Below are 21,124 nucleotides of genomic sequence, written 5' to 3' on the forward strand. Positions count from 1 at the left end.
GTGATGAAAGGGTCCCTGTGAGACTCATCCACTGTCTCACCGAGCAACTGCTCCTCTTCAGCATGCTCATGATGCACTCTAGGGCTTGGCTTATCCTGGGGGCCGATGGAAAAGCCCGAAAATCCTGACTCCGAATCTCCATTCCCAGGTACACAATGGATTGGGAGGGAATGAGCTGAGACTTTTCTATGTTGACTAACAGACCCAGTTGTCTGATTAAGTCCAAAGTCCAGTTGAGATTCTCCAGACAGCGACGACTCGTGGAGGCTCTCAACAGCCAGTCGTCTAAGTAGAGGGAGGCTCTGATGTCCGATAAGTGTAGGAATTTTGCTATATTCCTCATCAGATGAGTGAACACCATAGGAGCTGTGCTTAGGCCAAAACACAGGGCTTGGAATTGGTAGACAACCTTTCCAAAAACGAATCTCAGGAAAGGTTGGGAGTCTGGATGAATAGGAACGTGAAAGTATGCATCTTTCAAGTCCAACGAGACCATCCAGTCCTCCTGTCTGACCGCTGCTAGGACCGACTTCGTCGTCTCCATCGTGAACGTCTGCTTGGTGACATACCCGTTGAGCGCGCTGACGTCCAGCACCGGTCTCCAACCTCCTGTCTTCTTGGCCACAAGAAAGAGACGGTTGTAGAAGCCCGGGGATTGATGGTCCCGGACTATAACCACTGCCTTCTTCTGCACAAGTAGCGACACCTCCTGGTGCAATGCTAGCCTCTTGTCCTCTTCTTTGTAGTTGGGAGAGAGGTTGATGGGAGATGTGGTCAGAGGTGGTTTGAGGCAGAATGGAATCCTGTAACCGTCCCTCAGCCAACTGACAGACTGGGCGTCTGCACCTCTCTTCTCCCAGGCTCGCCAGAAGATCTTGAGTCTGGCTCCTACTGCTGTCTGGAGATGCGGAGAGTCAGTTTTTTCCTTTAGATGTCTTGGAGCCTTTCCTAGACTTGCTCCTGTAAGAGTCTGGACGGGAGCTTCCTCGGCTGGGGGCTCTACCACGAAAGGGCGGTATGAACCTCGTAGCAGGGGTATCAGCCACTGGGGAGCGATAAGTCTTGGGGACTGAGGTAGCAACCTTAGACTTACGAGCCGATGAGGCTACAAGATCGTGTGTGTCCTTTTGTATCAGGGCAGCAGACAAGTCCTTAACCAGCTCTTCGGGGAAGAGGAACTTCGAGAGCGGAGCAAAAAGGAGTTGTGACCTTTGACAAGGTGTAATGCTGGAGGAAAGGAAGGTACACAGCTGTTCCCTTTTCTTCAAAACCCCTGATACAAACATCGACGCAAGCTCACCAGATCCATCCCTAATGGCCTTATCCATGCAGGACATTAATAGCATGGCAGAATCCTTGTCCGCAGGAGAGGTCTTCTTGCTGAGGGCCCCCAGGCACCAGTCTAAAAAGTTGAACATCTCAAATGCTCTAAATACTCCCTTCAGTAAGTGATCAAGGTCTGAGAAGGTCCAGCAAACCTTAGAGCGCCTCATTGCAGTTCTCCGAGGCGAGTCTACCAGACTTGAGAAGTCAGCCTGGGCAGAGGCAGGTACTCCCAAGCCTGGTGCTTCTCCTGTGGCATACCAAACGCTCGCTTTCGAAGTGAGCTTAGTCGGAGGGAACATGAAAGAAGTTTTGCCAAGGTGTTGCTTAGACTGCAGCCACTCCCCTAAGATCCTTAACGCTCTCTTAGAGGACCTTGCTAGGACTAGCTTAGTATAGGTGGACTTAGCTTGTTGTATGCCCAGCGAAAACTCAGATGGCGGAGAGCGGGGAATAGCAGAGACAAAGTGGTCTGGGTAAACCTCCCTAAGCAGAGCCAAGACCTTACGAAAGTCAATAGACTGTGGAGAAGGCTTGGATTCATCCACGTCTGACGAGGGATCCAGGTGTGCCTCCTCATCATCAGACGCCTCATCACCCGAGTGTAGCGAAGAGATCGGACAAGAATGCTGAACAGCAGAGTCAGAACGAGTAGGAACAATATTAGTGGTTTCCTCTTCAAGTAACTGTTGAGGGAAAACCTGAGGCTCAGACTGCAAAGGCTGAATAAAAGACGAAGCAGAAGGAAGGCGCATGGGTGGAGGAGGCTGACTCCTAGCATGAGTGGTTGAACCCAAGGGTTGCGCTTGCTGAGCGGTTGGCGGAAGCGGAGTAGCAAGTTCCTGTTCCTGTGGTGTGAGCGGAGCGCGATGAGGTTGAGGCTGCGCAGAACAAGGTAAATGTCTCGCAAGCTGAGGCTCCTGAGGCGCAAGGCCAAGGTGTAGTGGTGCTTGCCTTGTAGAGGGTTGAGCTCGCTGCAGCGAGAGCTGAGGAGACTGACTCATGGACGGGAGAGGTTGTTGTACCTCAACCGAGAGTTGCACCACTGGTGGAGCAGCAAGTGGAGGCGGAGGAAGAGAGGTATAATCCTCCTGATCCCATTGTAAAGGTTGCCTTAAAGAAGGCGGAGGCTGAACACCACTGGGAACAGCAAACTCAGAACGTGGCTCAACATCGTACGCCTGGCAGGTGGTACTGCGATCAGGCGGAGCGAGCGCAGGCGGAGCGAGCGCAGGCGGAGGGAGTGTAGGCGGAGGCGGAGGCGCAACACTCTCAGCCCGACACTCACGCATCAAGTCCGAAAGCTGTGCTTGCATGGACTGTAGTAGAGTCCACTTAGGGTCGGCAGAAACTACAGTAGGCTGAGGTAAAGCCTTAACAGTCGAGCTCTGTTGTGGCAGAACCTTACTCCTCTTGGGCGGAGTGCAGTCGACAGATGACTGCGGCGAGTCAGAGCTGAGCCAATGACTGCAACCTGGCTGAGCACTCGCGGACTGGACTCTGCGTTTAAGTGGTCTCGAGACCTGAGACCAACGTTTCTTCCCTGACAGTTGATCAGCGGACGAGAAAAAGACGGGCTCAATCGTCTGCAGGTGGGAGTGACGGTCTTTGGAAGACACGCCCGCAACCACCGAGGATACTTCTGTGCGCCTAACAAGGCCTGCCGAACCCTTATGCCCTTCGACATTGCTTCTCCCCTGGGCTTGGGAGCTTGCAAGAGGTCCCGGACTGGGAGGACGACTGGCTCGCACAGAAGTATCCTCACGCACCACACTGGCACTGACACTAGCACTTGGCACTGCACTGACACTAGCACTCGTCACAGCACTGGCACTAATTCCACCCACTGCACTCTTGACCTTAAGTTCCTTGACTTCGGCCATCAGAGACTTATGATCACTTACCACTGACTCTACTTTATCGCCTAAGGCCTGAATAGCACGCAAAACAACAGACATATCAGGCGGAGGGCAAACAGTAGGTTCGGGGGTAGCCACTACAGGGGTAGGAAAAGGTAGGGGATCATGAGGTGAGGAAAAAAGTGAAGAGTGAGAAGAACTCCTCCTAACTCTACCTCTCTCTAACTTAGTTGAATATTTCAAAAGACGGACAAATTCCAGTTCCGAAAGTCCGGCGCATTCCTCACATCGATTTTCTAACTGACAGGGTCTGTCCCTACAGTCAGAACAAGCGGTGTGAGGATCTACCGAGGCCTTCGGAATACGCCTATTGCAAGACCTACATCGTCTATGGGAGGGGGCTTGCGAAATGTCAGACATCTTGAATCCAAAGAGTTAGCCAAAGGGGGTTCCAAAATCAAGCAAAAGATCGTTAACCATTAATCAGGACTATATAAAAGCTATCTAGCTAATATAAGAAGGTTTCAAGTAAAGCGACAGCCGAAATCTGAGAGAATACTTCACCAATTAGCCGTGAAAAAACTCGAAGATCATAAGCGTATCCCAGAACGTCTTGCCGGAAGCACGACAGAGGAATAATTGAGGAGGTGTCAACAAGAAGTACTTGAGTACCTGGCCACAGGTGGCGCTGGTAAGTACACCCCCTTCTAGTATTGTGATAGCTGGCGTATCCCTCCATAGAATTCTGTCGGGCAACGGAGTTGACAGCTACATGATTATCGGGTAAGTTTAATATTGAAAATTTCCTAACTATACAAACCTTACCTATTTAATAGGGGTATTACTTTCAGCGTAGCTGAAATGACGAGCCATTAAAATTTTAACGAGGGTTTACTACCCCATTGCTAGTTAGCGGGGGTAGACAGGGTAGCTTGCTAAACCCCCCCCTCCCCCTCTCACACACAACTGGGCTTGAGCTCACTTAGCTTGGAGGTAGGACTTCAAGGGGGATGGGGCTGGCGGGCAAGTTTGATTAAATAGCTAAGGTTTGTATAGTTAGGAAAAATACAAATCATCTACGAATGTCATTTGTTCCGTAACTGACATACAAACCACGCTATTTAATAAGGGTGACTCACCCATTAGGAAGGATGGACGTCCCAGCCAGTACTGGCTTTTTGGCTTTGCCCGGGGGCTCGTTATTTGAGTGTCAGCACTCAAAAATAAGGAGTCCCTGCACCTTGCTAGAATCTTGCTACACAAGGGCTGCGGCCTACGCAAGCTGTGTGTGAAGGTATAATGAAGTGTGACTCGTCCTAGGAAGTTGACCTGAAGTTCTTTAGATGGAAACTTTAGGCTAGGACTCTCCCAATACTGTACCACCTCGTCAGGGTATGGGGACGTGACAGTATTAGCTTAATACTAGAACACAAGGAAACATGGTTTACCTGCAGTGGTTTGAGGTCAGCTATGCAGAGAACCCAGGATGCTGCTTTCACCAAGGGAGGGGAAGATGAAGAAAAGAATAAGGGCCAGACAAACCTTTTCATTCATGCAGACTAAGACCGGGTAACAATGCCCTCAACCTTCTGCTACTTGTCCAATAAGGAGCTTGAGGTTTAAACCAGCTGTTGTGCAGCCACCACAGGGCTGATAGAGTACGTATCGAGCCTCCTGTGGGTCACGTCTTGTATGTAGTGGGCTGTGAAGGTCGTCTGACGCTTCCACACCCCAGCTTGAAGAACCTGCGTCACTGAGAAATTCTTTTTGAAGGCCAGGGACGTAGCTACGCCCCTGACATCCTGTGCTCTAGGGCGACGTGACGGAGGAGGGTCTGGATTCAGGGACAGATGAATCACCCTACGAATCCATGCAGAGATGGTGTTCTTGGTGACCCTCCTCTTAGTCCTCCCTGTGCTAACAAATAACGCTGGCACCTGAGGACGAACTGCACCTGTTCTTTTGAGATATAGCCTCAAACTCCTTACTGGGCATAGTAGGAGATGGTCTGGGTCATCTGTTACAGAACGGAGACTCGAAATCGTGAAGGAGTCAAACCGAGGGTCCGCTACTCCCGGATTCTGAGTAGGAGAGCGCTGACGCGCAGGGGGTTGCTGGCGCGCAAGGGGTTGCTGGCGCACAGGAGGTTGATAGCGCGCCACTGCGCGCTACCTCAGGCAAAGCCTTGCGCACAGGAGAACGTTGGCACGCATGACCATCATGGCGCGTAAGGGACGTATGTGCGCAATGGCGCGTACGCCCTTGTTGCCCCGTAATAAGGATCGGTGCCTGACTAGCATGATAGTCAGGATTCGTTGGCGCGTAAAGCGCATCAGCTGCCAGGAACGGCGACGGCAGGTCAGCAGGTCTGTCGGGTGGAAGGTCGGCGTGCCCTTCGAAAGGATGACCTTCCACCGAAGGGGATCGTGAACGATCCGCTAAGAGGTCCAGGACCATAGCAGGAACAGTCGGTGAACGCTGACGAAGCTCCTCTGCGGCGGACTGCAACGACGATGATGAAACGAAGAGGCGCCTCCTCACCGATTTATAAGGTGAAGGAAGGCCTCTCCGGCGAAGAGGAAGGCGAGCCTTGCGACGGATGTGCCCTCTGGGGGCCGTTGGATCAGCAAGCTGACCTTCTGCAGTCCTCCGAAGAGGAGTCTCTGTAAGTGAACTCCCCCGAGGGGGAGAATCACCGGCAGGAGAGACTGTTCGACTTAGTTTCTCCCTCGTAGGTTGTGCAGGAACGGGAGAAACTAAGCCTTCAGAGAAGTATTAGGAGATACCGCATTAGATACCTCTGACGCCACAACGTCGACAATTGACAGAGGATCAACCTCTGCCAAAGTCGGCGATTGCTTGACAGCGGCACCCAATCGGATGATGTCAAGTAGAGCTTCTTTGGAGGGTAAACCCTCGAGCCCCAAGGAAGACCAAAGCTGAAACAAATTAGTTAGTGATATATCCTCCCCTGGGGGGAGAGGTGGAGCTGCCTCACTAGGGGAGGCAACGCCATCTATCGAACCCTGAGTTTGGGAAACAGAACCACGGTCTACGCTACCACTCGACGGTCTCTCGAAAGAGACCGATCGAGCGGGAGCTTTGGGCAACAGAAGAAGTGTCCTTGGGATTTTCTCCTTTCAAAGAAACCTTCGAAGGAGAAATATACCGCCTGGACTTCTTCTTACGTCGCCGAGAAAACCTCTCCCACTGGGAGGTAGACCACTCCCTACACTCACCACACTTATCACCACTATCATACCGTTGGCCTCTACAGTAAGGGCAAAGGGTGTGAGGGTCTGTCTCGACCGCCGACATGAATGTTCTGCAGGGGCGGTCGGGTAATCCAAGACAGGTGCGCATAGTCGCAGAGGCCAACTTCACACTCAAACCTGTCAAAGAAAAAGCAAAAAAGCATTAATGGCTGCCAAGAGAGAGGCGAGGAGAGAGAGGACACGTCCGTCTACCATCCGAGCTGAGAGCAAAGTGAGCTCAAGCACAGGTGTGTGTGAGTGGGGGGGGGGGTTAAGCAAGCTCCCCTGCCTACCCCCGCTAACTAGCGATGGGGTAGTAAACCCTCATTAAAATTCTAATGGCTCGTCATTTCAGCTATGCCGAAAGTAATACCCCTATTAAATAGCGTGGTTTGTATGTCAGTTACAGAACAATTGCTTGGTTACAATTGTCCTACCTTGCATTGGCAAGTCAAGTGGTTGAGACCAATAATTTGATCTTGGCAAAAGATTGTTCACAAAAGCAAGCATCCATGGCCGTGGAGTCATCCAGCATCGCTTCTACACTTCTGAGGGTGGACACACAGCTCATTTGTTATTCAAGCTTCCATTAGATTTAGCAAAATGCGAAGTACACAAGTGTAATATTACTATACAGTCTAGCACAGCTGAACTACACTATTCTGACAATGTTGGTTGATAGTGTAACAATGTCATATTGAAGGGCCTTAGAAGCTTTGAATATGACAATGAAAGACTTTGGAAGTATTGTAGTTTTAAGTTGTTGGGGGAGTAATGATACTTTTAGCTGGAGATTTTTGCCAGACAATTCCCATAATACCTAGCAGAACTAAAGCAGATGAAATTAATGCGTCTAAAGTCCAGTCAGTTATTGATTAGAGAACACAAGTTGACGAAACATATTCGAGTTCATTTATCAAGCAAAAATGACAAGATTGTTGTGATTGCCTACTAAAGATCAACAATGGTGAGATCACACCCAAAATAGATAGCAAGATCATCCTACCATGTGGTATCTGTATAAATGACAGACAAATCTATCAATTCTGTATTTACCAACATAGCTTATAATGGTAATTATAACAAAATCAAGGATCAAGTGATACTTGCCTCTAAAAATGACTGTAAACTTTGAATTCTAAATTTCTTCAAGCATTTCCAGGCACAGAAACCATCTATTCATCCATTGACTCAGTCTTGAGTGATGAAGAGGCTGTGCAATATCCCACCGAATTCTTGAATTCTCTTAATCCACTGGGACTACCATTACACTTACTTCGTCTAAAGCCTGGATCTCCTATAATATTATTGAGAAATTTTGAGCGACCAAGATTGTGCAATTGAACAAATTATCAGTTGTAAAATCAATGCCAGTGTTTATTAAAGCAAAAATAATAAATGGTAAATTTCAAGAAATGTATGTATTCTTAGAATCCCTCTTATTTCATCCTATTTGCTGTTTAGTTTTGAACATTTCAAATTTCCTATCAAATGAAGTTTTTCTATGAAAGTTCTTAAAGCAAAAATAATAAACATTAAATTTCAATAAATGTATCGATTCCTAGAATTCCTCTTATTCCATCTTATTTACTGTTTAGTTTTAAATGTATCAAATTTTCTATCAAATCAAGTTTTGCTATGAAAGTTAACAAAGCTCAGGGTCAGACCATAAAAGTTGTTGGTTTAGATCTCATGGATTCATGGTTTACTAATGGTCAGCTAATAGTCTTTTTTTTTTATATAATCCCTATTTTTCCCTGCTGGAGCCCTTAGGCTTATAGCATCCTGCTTTTCCAACTAAGGTTATAGCTTGGCTAGTAATAATAATAATGATTAACCATCTGTTACTCTTCAGTCTGCTATAATGAAAGTTTTGAATGCAAAGGTGAACCAATGTTGTGGGGTGACTTCACTTTCATTTGCCTGTTTTTGTGACCCCAAAGCTGGCTGGTTTGTACATGGCAATGTGTGTAAAGAATAGAAAGTCGAAAGACAACATGAAGTTTTGTGTGCTTGTGTTTGTCAGGATAGAGGAGTTGTGCAATGGGTAGAGACCTTTATTGGCCCTTTCAGGAGTCTAATTACAGTGATAGTGAGGTTAACAAGCCTTTGGCAATTATTAAAGTAAAGCAGCCAGTAGGAATAAAAAGGTGATTTTAATTTATGTGACCGTGAAATAGAGAAAGCTTGGATTAAGATTGTGTAGAGGACTGCGTATCAGTGGAAAACACATGTGATAGACTGAATAAGTTATGCTTGAACAAATATTCAGTACTTGACAATTAAAGGTTTAAAGGTTACTCAAGAATGGCAGAGGCAAGGGACAGTAAAACTTCCATATTAAGCAGGACAATGCACCTAGAGACATATTATCAGCGCCCAAGCCCTCTCTCCACCCAAGCTAGGACCAAGGAGGGCCAGGCAATGGCTGCTCATGGCTCAGCAAATAGACCTATAGGCTTCCCCAAACCTCCTATCCTTAACTCACAAGATGGTAAGGTTGCAGCAACCAAAGAAACTAACCCCAGTCTGGAGTTCATCAGTCAGGGACACTACCACAGTATTGTGAATTATATTTCATTGTCTTTACTTAGATTTATATGGTTGTATTTGCTAGTGGAATAAGACTTTCCACAAGGAGTAAAAATCATACATTAGTATTGTCAAAAAGATAGTAACATATGATATGGTATATTTATTTGTTGATTCGTGATGTAATCAATCACAACTTTGTATTTGTTGGTTAAAGTTGTAGTAAAAAAATCAAGACATTTAATAAAGACTATTAGGGTTAATAGCTATTGCTCAGAGTTCATACTTCAATTGTAAAGGAATATAATTCAACCATAAAAGAAACCCTTTCTGGTACAACCCAGGAACATAGTAAGGCTACCCTTAAATCTGTACTCTTTGGTAGAGACACAACAGTTCCTCCTTTATTTAAACCAGATGGCTCTGTTACTAACTCTCCAAAGGAAAAGGGAACCCTTTCTTTACATTCATTCTTAACCCTCTATATTATACTATTTCTTCACTGCCCCCAACACTTTACATTCTCCATTCACTCACTAACACACATCTGCTTCCCCTCCACTATTTGCAACAACAAGTACTTAAACTGATCTACTTCCTCTAATAACTCTCCATTCAACATAACAGTCAACCTAGCACCACCCTCTCTTTTTGTGCATCTCATAACCTTGCTCTTAAAGGTTTAAAGGCTCCTCACAAATAGCAGAGGCAAGGAACAGTGACATTGCCCTATCAAGCTGGACAATGCCTTAGAGACTGACCATATATACATATGATCTGCATCCAAGCCCCTTCACCCAAGCTAGGACCAAGGAGGGCCAGGCAATGGCTGCTGATGACTTGGCAGAGAGACCTATAAGCTTCCTCAAACCTCCCATCCTTAGCTCACAAGGATGGTGAGATTGCAGCAACCAAAGAAACTAACAGGTTTGAGCTGGACTCGAACCCCAGTCTGGCGTTCACCAGTCAGGGATGTTACCACATTGGCCACCATATTAACTCTCAGCTTCCTTCTCTGACACACCTTCCCAAACTCTGTCACTAATCGACCCAGCTTCTCTAAGTCTGCAACCACTACAGTATCATCTGTAAACAATAACTAATTTACCTCCCACTCATGATCACTCTCATTTATGTCTCAATTCTCAACCAAGCATTTGAGCATTCACCTCTCTCACAACCCCATCAATAAACAATTGAACAACCATGATGACATCACACCTCCTTGTCTCGGCACCATTCTCACTGGAAATCAAATGCTCATTTCATTTACTATCGTAACACATGCTTTGCTGCCTATGTATAAACTCTTCACTGGTTGCAACAACCTTCCACCAATTTCATATAACCTCATCACACTCCACATAGCTTTCCTATCAACTCTATCATAAGCTATCTCCAGATCCATGAATGCAACATACACCACCTTACTTTTAGCTAAATATTTCTCGCATATCTGCCTAACACTAAAAATCAGATCCATACATCCCCTACCTCTTCTAAACCACCTTGTACTTCTAAGATTGCATCCTCTGTATTATCATTAATCCTATTAATTAGCACTCTACCATATACTCTTCCAACCAACCTCAACAAACTATTACCCCCTTCAATTACAACACTCATGCACATCTCTTTTACCCTTGTATAGGGGAGCAATACACACAGTCCACTGGTACCATTGACAACATAAATTATATACTGTATTAAACAATCTCAACAACCATTCAAGTACAGGCAACCCCCTTCCTTCAACATCTCAGCCCTCACACCATCCATACCACGTGCTTTTCCTGCTCTCGTTTCATCTAGTGCTCTCCTCACTTCCTCTCTTGTAATCTCGCTCTCATCACTGGCACCTCAACACCTGCAACAGTAATCCTATCTGTCTCCCTATTATCTTTAACATTTAGTATCCTTTCAAAATAATCCGCCCACCTTTTCCTTGCCTCCTCTCCTTTCAACAACCTTCCATTTTCATCCTTCACTGTCTCTTCCTTTCTCAATCCACTCTTCCTTACAATCTTCACTTCTTTCCAAAACTACTCCTAATTCTCTTCATATGAAGGACCCAATCCCTGACCCCACCTCCAGTCAGCCACTCTCTTTGCCTCTGCCACCTTATGTTTTACTTCTACATTTTTCTCAGTATAACTTTCATGTTGCATAAGATTTCTCATAATTCAGACCATCCATTTTATTCAGATCTTCCCAGACAGTACTATCATGTTTGTTATATTAGGTATGCAGTTAATTCTAATAGTCATGCCTTTTCATCGTGATGCTTAATACTACACTGTTCTAGAAGTTTTATTCCAGCCGTGGCCAAGTTGTTAAATTATTTTCCTAATCGAATAGTTGAATTGGCAGAACTTTGTTAAATTATTTTCCTAATCGAATAGTTGAATTGGCAGAACTTCAAAAGTTCAAACTTGCAAAAAATTGTTTTATGTTGAACAGGCTGACATGTTTCTTTTTAGTTTATATATGACCAGTCCCCAAGTCCCCTCCACCCAAGCTAGGACCAAGAATGGCCAGGCAATGGCTGCTGATGACTCAGCAGATAGACCTACAGGCTCCCCCAAAGCCCCATCCTTAGCTCACGCAGATGGTGAGGTTGCAGCTACCAAAGGAACTTATGAGTTTGAGAGGGACTCAAACCCCAGTCTGGCGATCACAAGTCAGGGACGTTACCATACAGCCAACACAACCCTAATTGACAAATTAACTCACTTTATCTTTGAGGAGAGTCTTGGCTGAGGAGGAGGTGGTGGTTACTACTTGAAGGGAGAATCTCCCCCAAAGAAAACTTTGGGTAAAATATTGAGTTCTCTCTCTTGAATGGCATTCATTATCACTGACTGAATCACTTAAATTTATGTTTTATGGACATTGACTCCTCTGTTTTTTACTTTTACTTTCAATTTTGACAAGGCTCCTATCTAGAGACAATTGTTTTTGCCTTTTCTTTAAAAATGACATGAAAATACTGTAATAACTCACATAGTACCAATTGACTAACTTCATGCTAGTCTCGTTCATACTTGTCCACAAAAAATGAGCAAATGGTGGGGAGTTTTTGCTCAAAGACTGATACAATGCTTTTATACATTATCAAAATTTCATGCTCGTATTCTAAGTTACTCATAAACCATGGTATTACTGTATTGTATAATATAGTACTGAACAACATAACCAATGAACTGTTAAACAAATATGGTACAAAGAGTAAATTCATACAAAGTGCATTGACCCACTTACCTTCTTTTGTTGTAAATATGGGTCTGGGAAGTCAAATTCGATAAGGCAATGTTCCCTCATATCTAGTAAACTCCTCACAGTAAGATTTCCATAAGCACTGCAAAACATCAACATCACCATAATAAAATTCTTGAAAAAAATCCAAAGGGGTTTTCTTCATATACCAATAACCCTCCAAGTAATCTTATTACTGATACAATATGAAATTGACCTATCACTGTGCTCTAAACACTAAGGACATACCAGTATTTATCTTAAATACAAAATAATTAAGCAAAAGGTGACCATTTTTATACCATACTCACAAGGGATGATTTTTCAGGTTGTGGAGCCGCTGTATATACTTGTCTCTAAACTTATTTGCTCTTTCAACACTGTCAGGACTATTAGGTTGAGATGAAATAGCACGATTCACAAAGCTGCTCAAGGAACCTTCAAAACATGATAACCAATAGTCTCTGAAATAAAAATAATTACACATGTAAAATGATGGGAATTTGTTTTCCTCACCTGCCCATTCATGAGACATTCTTTAGGCTTTTTTGTCATTAGGAATTATATTAACTTTTGATTACAAAAGAAAGTATCAACTCTAATTTTACATTAACTTTTATTTTTAAGGACTATCCACCTAAAGCTCAATTAATTATCTTAAATGTAGTGATTAACATTTCATAAAATTCTAAAAAACAAAAAGTTTCAAACCTGGCTTCCTTGTCTTTTGTTAAATCTACAGCATCTGGTATATATTCCTTGGGATTTGCCAACAAAGGAAAGAAAGTTAACTGTTGGTCACACCGATCTATCTCCAACTGGTCAATAGTACCTCCAGGCCATCCCACTTCATGGGGACGTGGTAGTGGTGACTGCAAACCAGATGACCCAGCATAGTTTTCACCCCAGGAATAGTTCTCTGGATCTGTTAATATTCATCATAGTGTCATGTTCTTCTGTTAAATCAATTACAACAAAAATATTCTTACTCTAACTAATGTACAATATTGTACATACTTTATCTGAAGCATTTTTTCTCACAAATAAAAAAAAAAGTTTCTAATCCAATTGTTCATAAAATATCAAAATTTCTAAACTTTTGTTAATTGTAATAAATTATTTTAATAAACAGTATCAGAAAATCATACATGATTGTTTTTATTGGGTCATAATGGGGGTATCTTTGGCTACTCTTTATCAGCACCTTCATACCATTGCCCACCTGGACAGAGAACCAATATATTTCAACATTCCCAATCACATGGAATACATATATATTAGATTTTATCACCTATATTTATTTTCATAAAAAAAAATATGGAGAAATAGAGAGGATTCTTTTTCAAATACAAAATTCAGAAACAAAAGCAGTTCTTATGACATACCATAAAAATAAGAAAAATTATATTTTAATTATAAAATAAATTTTTGAATATACTTACCCGGTGAATATATAGCTGCAACTCTGTTGCTCGACAGACAAACTCTACGGAAAAAACTCGCCAGCGATCGCTACACAAGTTGCGGGTGTGCCCAACAGCGCCATCTGTCGACCAGATACCCAGCTCTTATGTAAACAAAGACTCAATTTTTTCCTCGTCCCACTGCGTCTCTATTGGGGAGGAAGGGAGGGTCATTTAATTTATATATTCACCGGGTAAGTATATTCAAAAATTTATTTTATAATTAAAATATCATTTTTAAATATTTAACTTAGCCGGTGAATATATAGCTGATTCACACCCAGGATGGTGGGTAGAGACCAGTAATATATGTTTACATTTTATGAGCTAAGAGTTTTTTATTTCATTTTAGAAGTTATCAAAATAACAAAACACAAAATAAATAGGTACCTGGTAAGGAAGTCGACTTGAACAATTACTCTGCCTTTTAAGTACGTCTTCCTTACGGAGCCTCGCGATCCTCTTAGGATGCTGATCGACCCCTAGGAGCTGAAGTATCAAGGGTTGCAACCCATACAACAGGACCTCATCAAACCCCTAATCTAGGCGCTCTCAAGAAATGACTTTGACCACCCGCCAAATCAACCAGGATGCGAAAGGCTTCTTAGCCTTCCGGACAACCCATAAGAAAAAAAAAAAACAACATTTCAAGAGACAGATTAAAAGGATAAGGAATTAGGGAATTGTAGTGGTTGAGCCCTCACCCACTACTGCACTCGCTGCTACGAATGGTCCCAGTGTGTAGCAGTCCTCGTAAAGAGACTGGACATCTTTCAAGTAAAATGACGCGAACACTGACTTGCTTCTCCAATAGGTTGCGTCCATTATACTTTGCAGAGATATATTTTGCTTAAAGGCCACGGAAGTTGTTACAGCTCTAACTTCGTGCGTCTTCACCTTAAGCAAAGTTCGGTCTTCCTCACTCAGATGTGAATGAGCTTCTCGTATTAACAATCTGATAAAGTCTGACCAAGCATTCTTTGACATAGGCAAGGATGGTTTCTTAACTGAACACCATAAAGCTTCAGATTGGCCTCGTAAAGGTTTAGTACGCTTTAAATAGAACTTAAGAGCTCTAACAGGGCATAAGACTCTTTCTAGTTCATTGCCTACGATCTCCGATAAGCTGGGAATATCGAAAGATTTAGGCCAAGGCCGAGAAGGCAGCTCATTTTTGGCTAGAAAACCAAGTTGCAGCGAACAAGTGGCTTTTTCCGACGAAAATCCGATGTTCTTGCTGAAGGCATGAATCTCACTGACTCTTTTAGCCGAGGCTAAGCATACCAGGAAAAGAGTCTTAAGAGTGAGATCTTTCAGGGAGGCTGATTGTAACGGCTCCAACCTGTCTGACATGAGGAATCTTAGTACCACGTCTAAATTCCATCCAGGGGTAGCCAAACGACGCTCCTTGGTGGTCTCAAAAGACTTAAGGAGGTCTTGCAGATCTTTATGTTTGGAAAGATCTAAGCCTCTATGCCGGAAGACCGATGCCAACATGCTTCTGTAGCCCTTGATAGTGGGAGCTGAAAGGGATCGTCCTTTTCTCAGGTATAAGAGAAAATCAGCTATTTGAGCTACAGAGGTACTGGTCGAGGATACAGAAACTGACTTGCACCAGTCTCGGAAGACTTCCCACTTCGATTGGTAGACTCTAATGGAAGACGCTCTCCTTGCTCTAGCAATCGCACTGGCTGCTTCCTTCGAAAAGCCTCTAGCTCTCGAGAGTCTTTTGATAGTCTGAAGGCAGTCAGACGAAGAGCGTGGAGGCTTTGGAGTACCTTCTTTACGTGTGGCTGACGTAGAAGGTCTACCCTTAGAGGAAGACTTCTGGGAACGTCTACTAACCATCGAAGTATCTCGGTGAACCATTCTCTCGCGGGCCAGAGGGAAGCAACTAACGTCAACCTTGTCCCTTCGTGAGATGCGAACTTCTGCAGTACCTTGTTGACAATCTTGAACGGTGGGAATGCGTAGAGATCCAGATGTGACCAATCTAGGAGGAAAGCATCTATATGTATTGCTGCTGGGTCCGGGACTGGAGAGCAATAGATTGGAAGCCTCTTGGTCAGCGAGGTTGCAAAGAGATCTATGGATGGTTTACCCCAAGTGGCCCAAAGTCTCTTGCACACATCCTTGTGGAGGGTCCATTCGGTTGGAATTACTTGCCCTTTCCGACTGAGACAATCTGCTATGACGTTCAAGTCGCCTTGGATGAACCTCGTTACTAGGGAGATGTCTTGACCTTTTGACCAGATGAGCAGGTCCCTTGCGATCTCGTACAACGTCAGTGAGTGGGTACCTCCTTGTTTGGAGATGTACGCCAAGGCCGTGGTGTTGTCCGAGTTAACTTCCACCACTTTGCCTCGAAGGAGAGACTTGAAGCTTTTCAAGGCCAGATGTACTGCCAACAGCTCCTTGCAGTTGATATGCATGCTCCTCTGACTCGAGTTCCACAGTCCTGAGCATTCCCGACCGTCTAGTGTCGCGCCCCAGCCCACGTCCGATGCGTCCGAGAAGAGAATGTGGTTGGGAGTCTGAACAGCCAGGGGAAGACCCTCTCTTAGGTTGATATTGTCCTTCCACCAAGTCAGACAAGACTTTATCTTTTCGGAAACCGGGATCGAGACCGCTTCTAGCGTCTTGTCCTTTTTCCAGTGAAAAGCTAGATGGTATTGAAGAGGACGGAGGTGTAGTCTTCCTAGTGACACAAATTGTTCCACGGATGACAGCGTCCCTACCAGACTCATCCACAGCCTGACTGAGCAGCGTTCCTTCTTCAGCATCTTCTGGATGGATAGCAGGGCTTGATCTATTCTGGGGGCTGATTGTCTTGTTGTTCAGCAACGTCATCAGAGGGTTCCTCATCCGAAAACTGATGAGGAAACGGCAACGGAGTGGGCAACGTCTGGCTCGCTGAGTCCGGTCGCACTGGTGCATGCGTGACGGAGCCGGACGCAACATCATGGAACTGCTGCACAGTCTGTGAACTGTCAACAACCATGGGTGCGCGAGGAAGCACAGCGTCAACCCGAGACTGTCTAGACCGTCTGGGTTGTGCAGTCAACACCCTACCGGGTTGCTGAGGTTGACGCACTGCGTCAAAACAAGTCACCTCTGCTGGTTGTTGAACGTCCTGAACGTCAACAACCACCTCCGAGCGTCGCTTAACGTCAACGTGCGGCTGGCAACCCACACTGGGTCGCATCGGTGGAGGAACCACCTCAACTGGCAGACGCGAGAAGGTTACCTCAGCGTCAACAGGGCGCACAACCGACCGGTTGGAAGGTTGTTGGCCAGAAGGTTCGGCAGCAACCTTCTCTGCATTAAAGTCCTCTATCAAGGACGCAAGCTTGGACTGCATGTCTTGCAGCAAAGCCCATTTAGGGTCTACGGGAGCAGGTGCGGCAACAGACGGGGTTAGCGACTGAGGCGGTACCGCTTTCCATCCCTGAAAGCCTTGTTTATGCATGACATAATTGTACAGCAAAACTTCAAAGGCTCGAAAACAGCTGTGAAGTTGACCTGTAAAAAACTTGGAGCGTCTCCTGGCCAGGCGCCAGGGAGAGTCTACGAGATTTGAGAAGTCATCTGGGCAGAGGCATGAACTCCCAAGCCGAGAACTTCTCTCGTGTCATATCAGACTCTCGCTCTATAAGCCAGTTTAAAAGAAGGGAAAGCAAAGGCTGTATCCCCCAAACTCCTCCTGATGATAAACCAGTCGCCAAGCCAACGTAAAGCTCTCTAGGAGAGCGAGAGAGCACTAGCTTAAAAACAACGGCTTCGAAGTAGCTAGGCCTATTGTAAGCTCTGACGTTTAGGCAAACGAGGAGCAGCAGTTACAAAAAGATCCGGACAAAGATCCTTAAAAAAAATCATCATGATTTAATTAAAGTCCATAGGGGGCTAAGCAGCTTTAGGCTCCTCTCCATTTGACAGAGTCCTCAAGGGAATATCAGTAGGAGGGGGAACAGCAACTTCCTCATCTACAGGAACCTTGTCCGATAAAAGCTGAGTCTCAAGCAAGGGAGAGACCTACAGTGATGGCAATGCTTTACAAGCAGAGTCCACACTCACTGGTGCATTAGTAGCAGACCAGAACGCAACGTCATGTAACTGCTTGACAGTCTGTGAACTGTCAACAACTGAACTGTCAACCACAACAGGTGCGTGAGGACGCACAGCGTCCACTCGAGACTGCTTTGACTGCCTAGACTGAGCAGTCAAAACAACTCTAGAATGCGGAGGTTGACGCACAGCGTCAAAACAAGTCAACTCCGATTGTTAGCGAACGTCTTGAACGTCAACAGGAGCATCAGCAAGTGGCCTAACGTCCAAATGCGGCTGAAAATCCACACGAGACCTCATCGAGTGTGGTTCTAAACAACCTGACTGACGTGACTTAGCTACGCCAACGTCAACAGGAAGCACAAAGGAACGTTAGGTTGGCTGAAAGCCAGGATATCGATGAGATAAACGGCTAGACTCAACGGACTAATCGGCAGAATAGTCTTCCATAAGGGAGGCAAGCATATTCTGCATGTCTTGCCATACAACCCATTAAGGATCAACGGAAATGGTTGTGGTAAGAGACGAGGGTAACGTCTGTGACCGCAACACTTTGCCAACAAAAAAGACTCTCGGAGTCTGTGTTACGCTTTTGTTAGGCGGCGAGCAGTTATCCGATGACTGCATAGGGTCAGAGCTGTCCTAATGGCTGTAACCAGGACGCTGGACCTGTCCTGAAAGGACTGACTTTCGCTTAAGGGCTTCGAAACCTTGTGACAGGTTTCTTATGCGAAAAGCCTTCGGATGACGAGGAGAAAAACCGTCTCTCTCGTCTTATGGTAGGGGAGATCTTGGTAAGATACACCCGATACCATAGAGGGAAACGTCTGTTCGTTGATCAAGGCCTCTCGAACCCATAAGTCGTTCGACATTACTTCTCCCCTGGGCTTGGGAGCTTGCAAGAGGTCCCGGACTAGGTGAACGACAGGCACGAACAGACGAACCCTCGGACGCAACACTGTAACACTTTGCGCATATCACTTTATCACTTCGATTTTCTGTTTTGCACTTATTTCACTGAAATCGAAACTTTTACTGATTTCTACCTGAAACACGCAATTCTACCCTTCATTAAAAGGTAGTAATTGCGAAATCAGTCGTATAATGCAAGCTCATTAATACCAGCAAAAAACAGAAAACATATTTTAAGATAAAAAATTCAGTGGCTGGGAAAGAGACTAAACACTAGTTCATATAAACTACGTTTTCAATCTCTCACCGCACATAGCCTGGGGACGAGAATAAAAAACTAAAAACGTTTTATCCTTCCTCCCCGTACAGAGACTAGGGACGAGAGTAACTCGAGAACAACGTTACCTGCTTGAACGGAACGTTTTCTCTCCTCTCTCTCCCTCCGTCTCTATCTCTCTCTCTCTTTCTCTCTTGATTTCGCACCTAAGAGAAGAGCCCAATTATATTTCGTCAAAAAAACATGTTATATGACTAAAGGAAAAAACTGAAAGGTTTTTCAAATAAAAAGTTCCTTTAAAATAGAATTTAAAACATTTAAGCTAAGAAAGAATGAACAAAACGTCAGAATCGATTTACTCTTACTGCAAAGTGAAACCGTGATACACTCTCTCTCTATCGTAACGATAGAGCGCATGTTGAACGTCCTGAACGTCAACAACTGCGTAGCATAAATAAACTAAACGTTAGTTCATCTTTGAAAACAGTACGAAGACTATCAAAGAAATTCTTTCATAAAATATTACATTTAAAAAGTTTTAAATCCTTAGCTCTTTAAAAGCTATTTACGATATAAAGGGCTCAACGTTGATTAACTTCGGTTTCCAAGTTAGGACCGCCTACTCTCAGGAAAGGTCGCATATAAACAAAACATTAAAATTTATTTTATATGTTTATAATAAATGGAAAGTTAATCGAAGAGGCCTAATAAAGGCGGAGAGATATAAAATATATAGAGGAAAATCTATAAATAATTTATAACGTGATAAGATAATTACTAAAAGCCTAAACACACTTCCGTCTAAGGGAAGGGTCGGCCATTTAAAAGTGAAAGAAAGTCCATACTCTCTTTGTCACCATAATTAAATCTATCCAAAACGAGTTCAAGATTTAAGATGAAGATAAAACACCAGCATTGCGAAAGCTCAAAACCAGAATATAGTACTTCACCAATATGATGTGAAAAACTCCAGTTTAGCAACAGCGAGTAAAGTACGTCTTGTCGTCACGTCGACAGAGAGAAAATTGAGTCTTTGTTTACATAAGAGCTGGGTATCTGGTCGACAGATGGCGCTGTTGGGCACACCCGCAACCTGTGTAGCGATCGCTGGCGAGTTTTTTCCGTAGAGTTTGTCTGTCGAGCAACAGAGTTGCAGCTATATATTCACCGGCTACGTTAAATATTTAAAACTCTCTATATCTGTCATAATATCCTCACAAAAAAACATACCACATTCCTCTGCTCCTCGCAAGAAGGCCCCAATTGCACCAAGGTAACCTTCATGCCTTAAAAACAGTGCCTGAACACATCCTCGGCTCCAATACTTTATGGCAAAGCTAATGGTATGCATACTAACAGGATGATTCCGTAAGAAGTAACCACCAAAGTAAACCTGGAATAAAACAATATTTCAAGGTCATTAAGCTTTACTAGTATCATGTGACGTCTAGTAACCAGGAATTTTTTATGCATATGACACTGATTGCAAGAAAATTAGTGTAATATCTTGGTTTCCCTTATAAAATCTGTATATAGAATTCATTTTCATCCCTCATGAACTACCCAGCCTAAGAACAAAATATTGAAACATATGCATATGAAATAATCACTTTAAATTTTATTTTTTTTTTAAATCAATAGAAGGAGGAGCTTAATATCTTAACTACATGAATCATAAACTATAGTAATGTCTGTCTTTTTGGTTTTGATTATTCACATATTTGTAACCAAAGAATGTTTAGTTCTAATTCTTCGCAGACATTCCCAGAGTCATCTCCATTAGGAATATAGTACCACACAGTGCGATGTTCTTGTTCTCTGCCTTTTTCTTTTTCCTTTTGAACCTCTCCTATTATACTTGATACTTGTACTGTAAATTGCCATTGTAATGACATAATTTACTATCCAGTATATCATTAATAACAATATAATTATAGTAGTAGTAAATTAGTAATGAAAAAAAATAAACATACACAAAAGTTTTATAGTTGACATATGAACCCATTCCATAAAATTCTTAACAAGGAAAATGATCAAAAGAGGCTCATACAGTACATAGAGCATAATGAAAAATATCAACGACTCCCTCTCTCTCGCTGAATTTTTTACTTTTCAAGTTCTGCTTGAAAATTAGATGGCCTTTATATGAAAGAGATTTATTAATCACTAACATTTGGAATTTTC

The 21,124-nt window shown here is 43.9% G+C and overlaps 1 protein-coding gene across 1 annotated transcript in view; it reads right to left on the minus strand.

The window, feature by feature from the left end:
* LOC137630667 (4'-phosphopantetheine phosphatase) overlaps window positions 1–21,124 on the minus strand; it is a 110,955-nt gene that overhangs the window by 48,725 nt on the left and 41,106 nt on the right. Inside the window, exons 8-11 of the mRNA XM_068362281.1 lie at window positions 20,171–20,333; window positions 12,935–13,148; window positions 12,535–12,687; window positions 12,230–12,326 (exon numbers count right to left, since the gene is read on the minus strand). Coding sequence (XP_068218382.1) covers window positions 12,230–12,326; window positions 12,535–12,687; window positions 12,935–13,148; window positions 20,171–20,333 — 627 coding nt within the window. The remainder of the gene's footprint in view (window positions 1–12,229; window positions 12,327–12,534; window positions 12,688–12,934; window positions 13,149–20,170; window positions 20,334–21,124) is intronic.

This window comes from Palaemon carinicauda, chromosome 38 (genome assembly GCF_036898095.1).
Source record: "Palaemon carinicauda isolate YSFRI2023 chromosome 38, ASM3689809v2, whole genome shotgun sequence".
Taxonomy (NCBI): domain Eukaryota; kingdom Metazoa; phylum Arthropoda; class Malacostraca; order Decapoda; family Palaemonidae; genus Palaemon; species Palaemon carinicauda.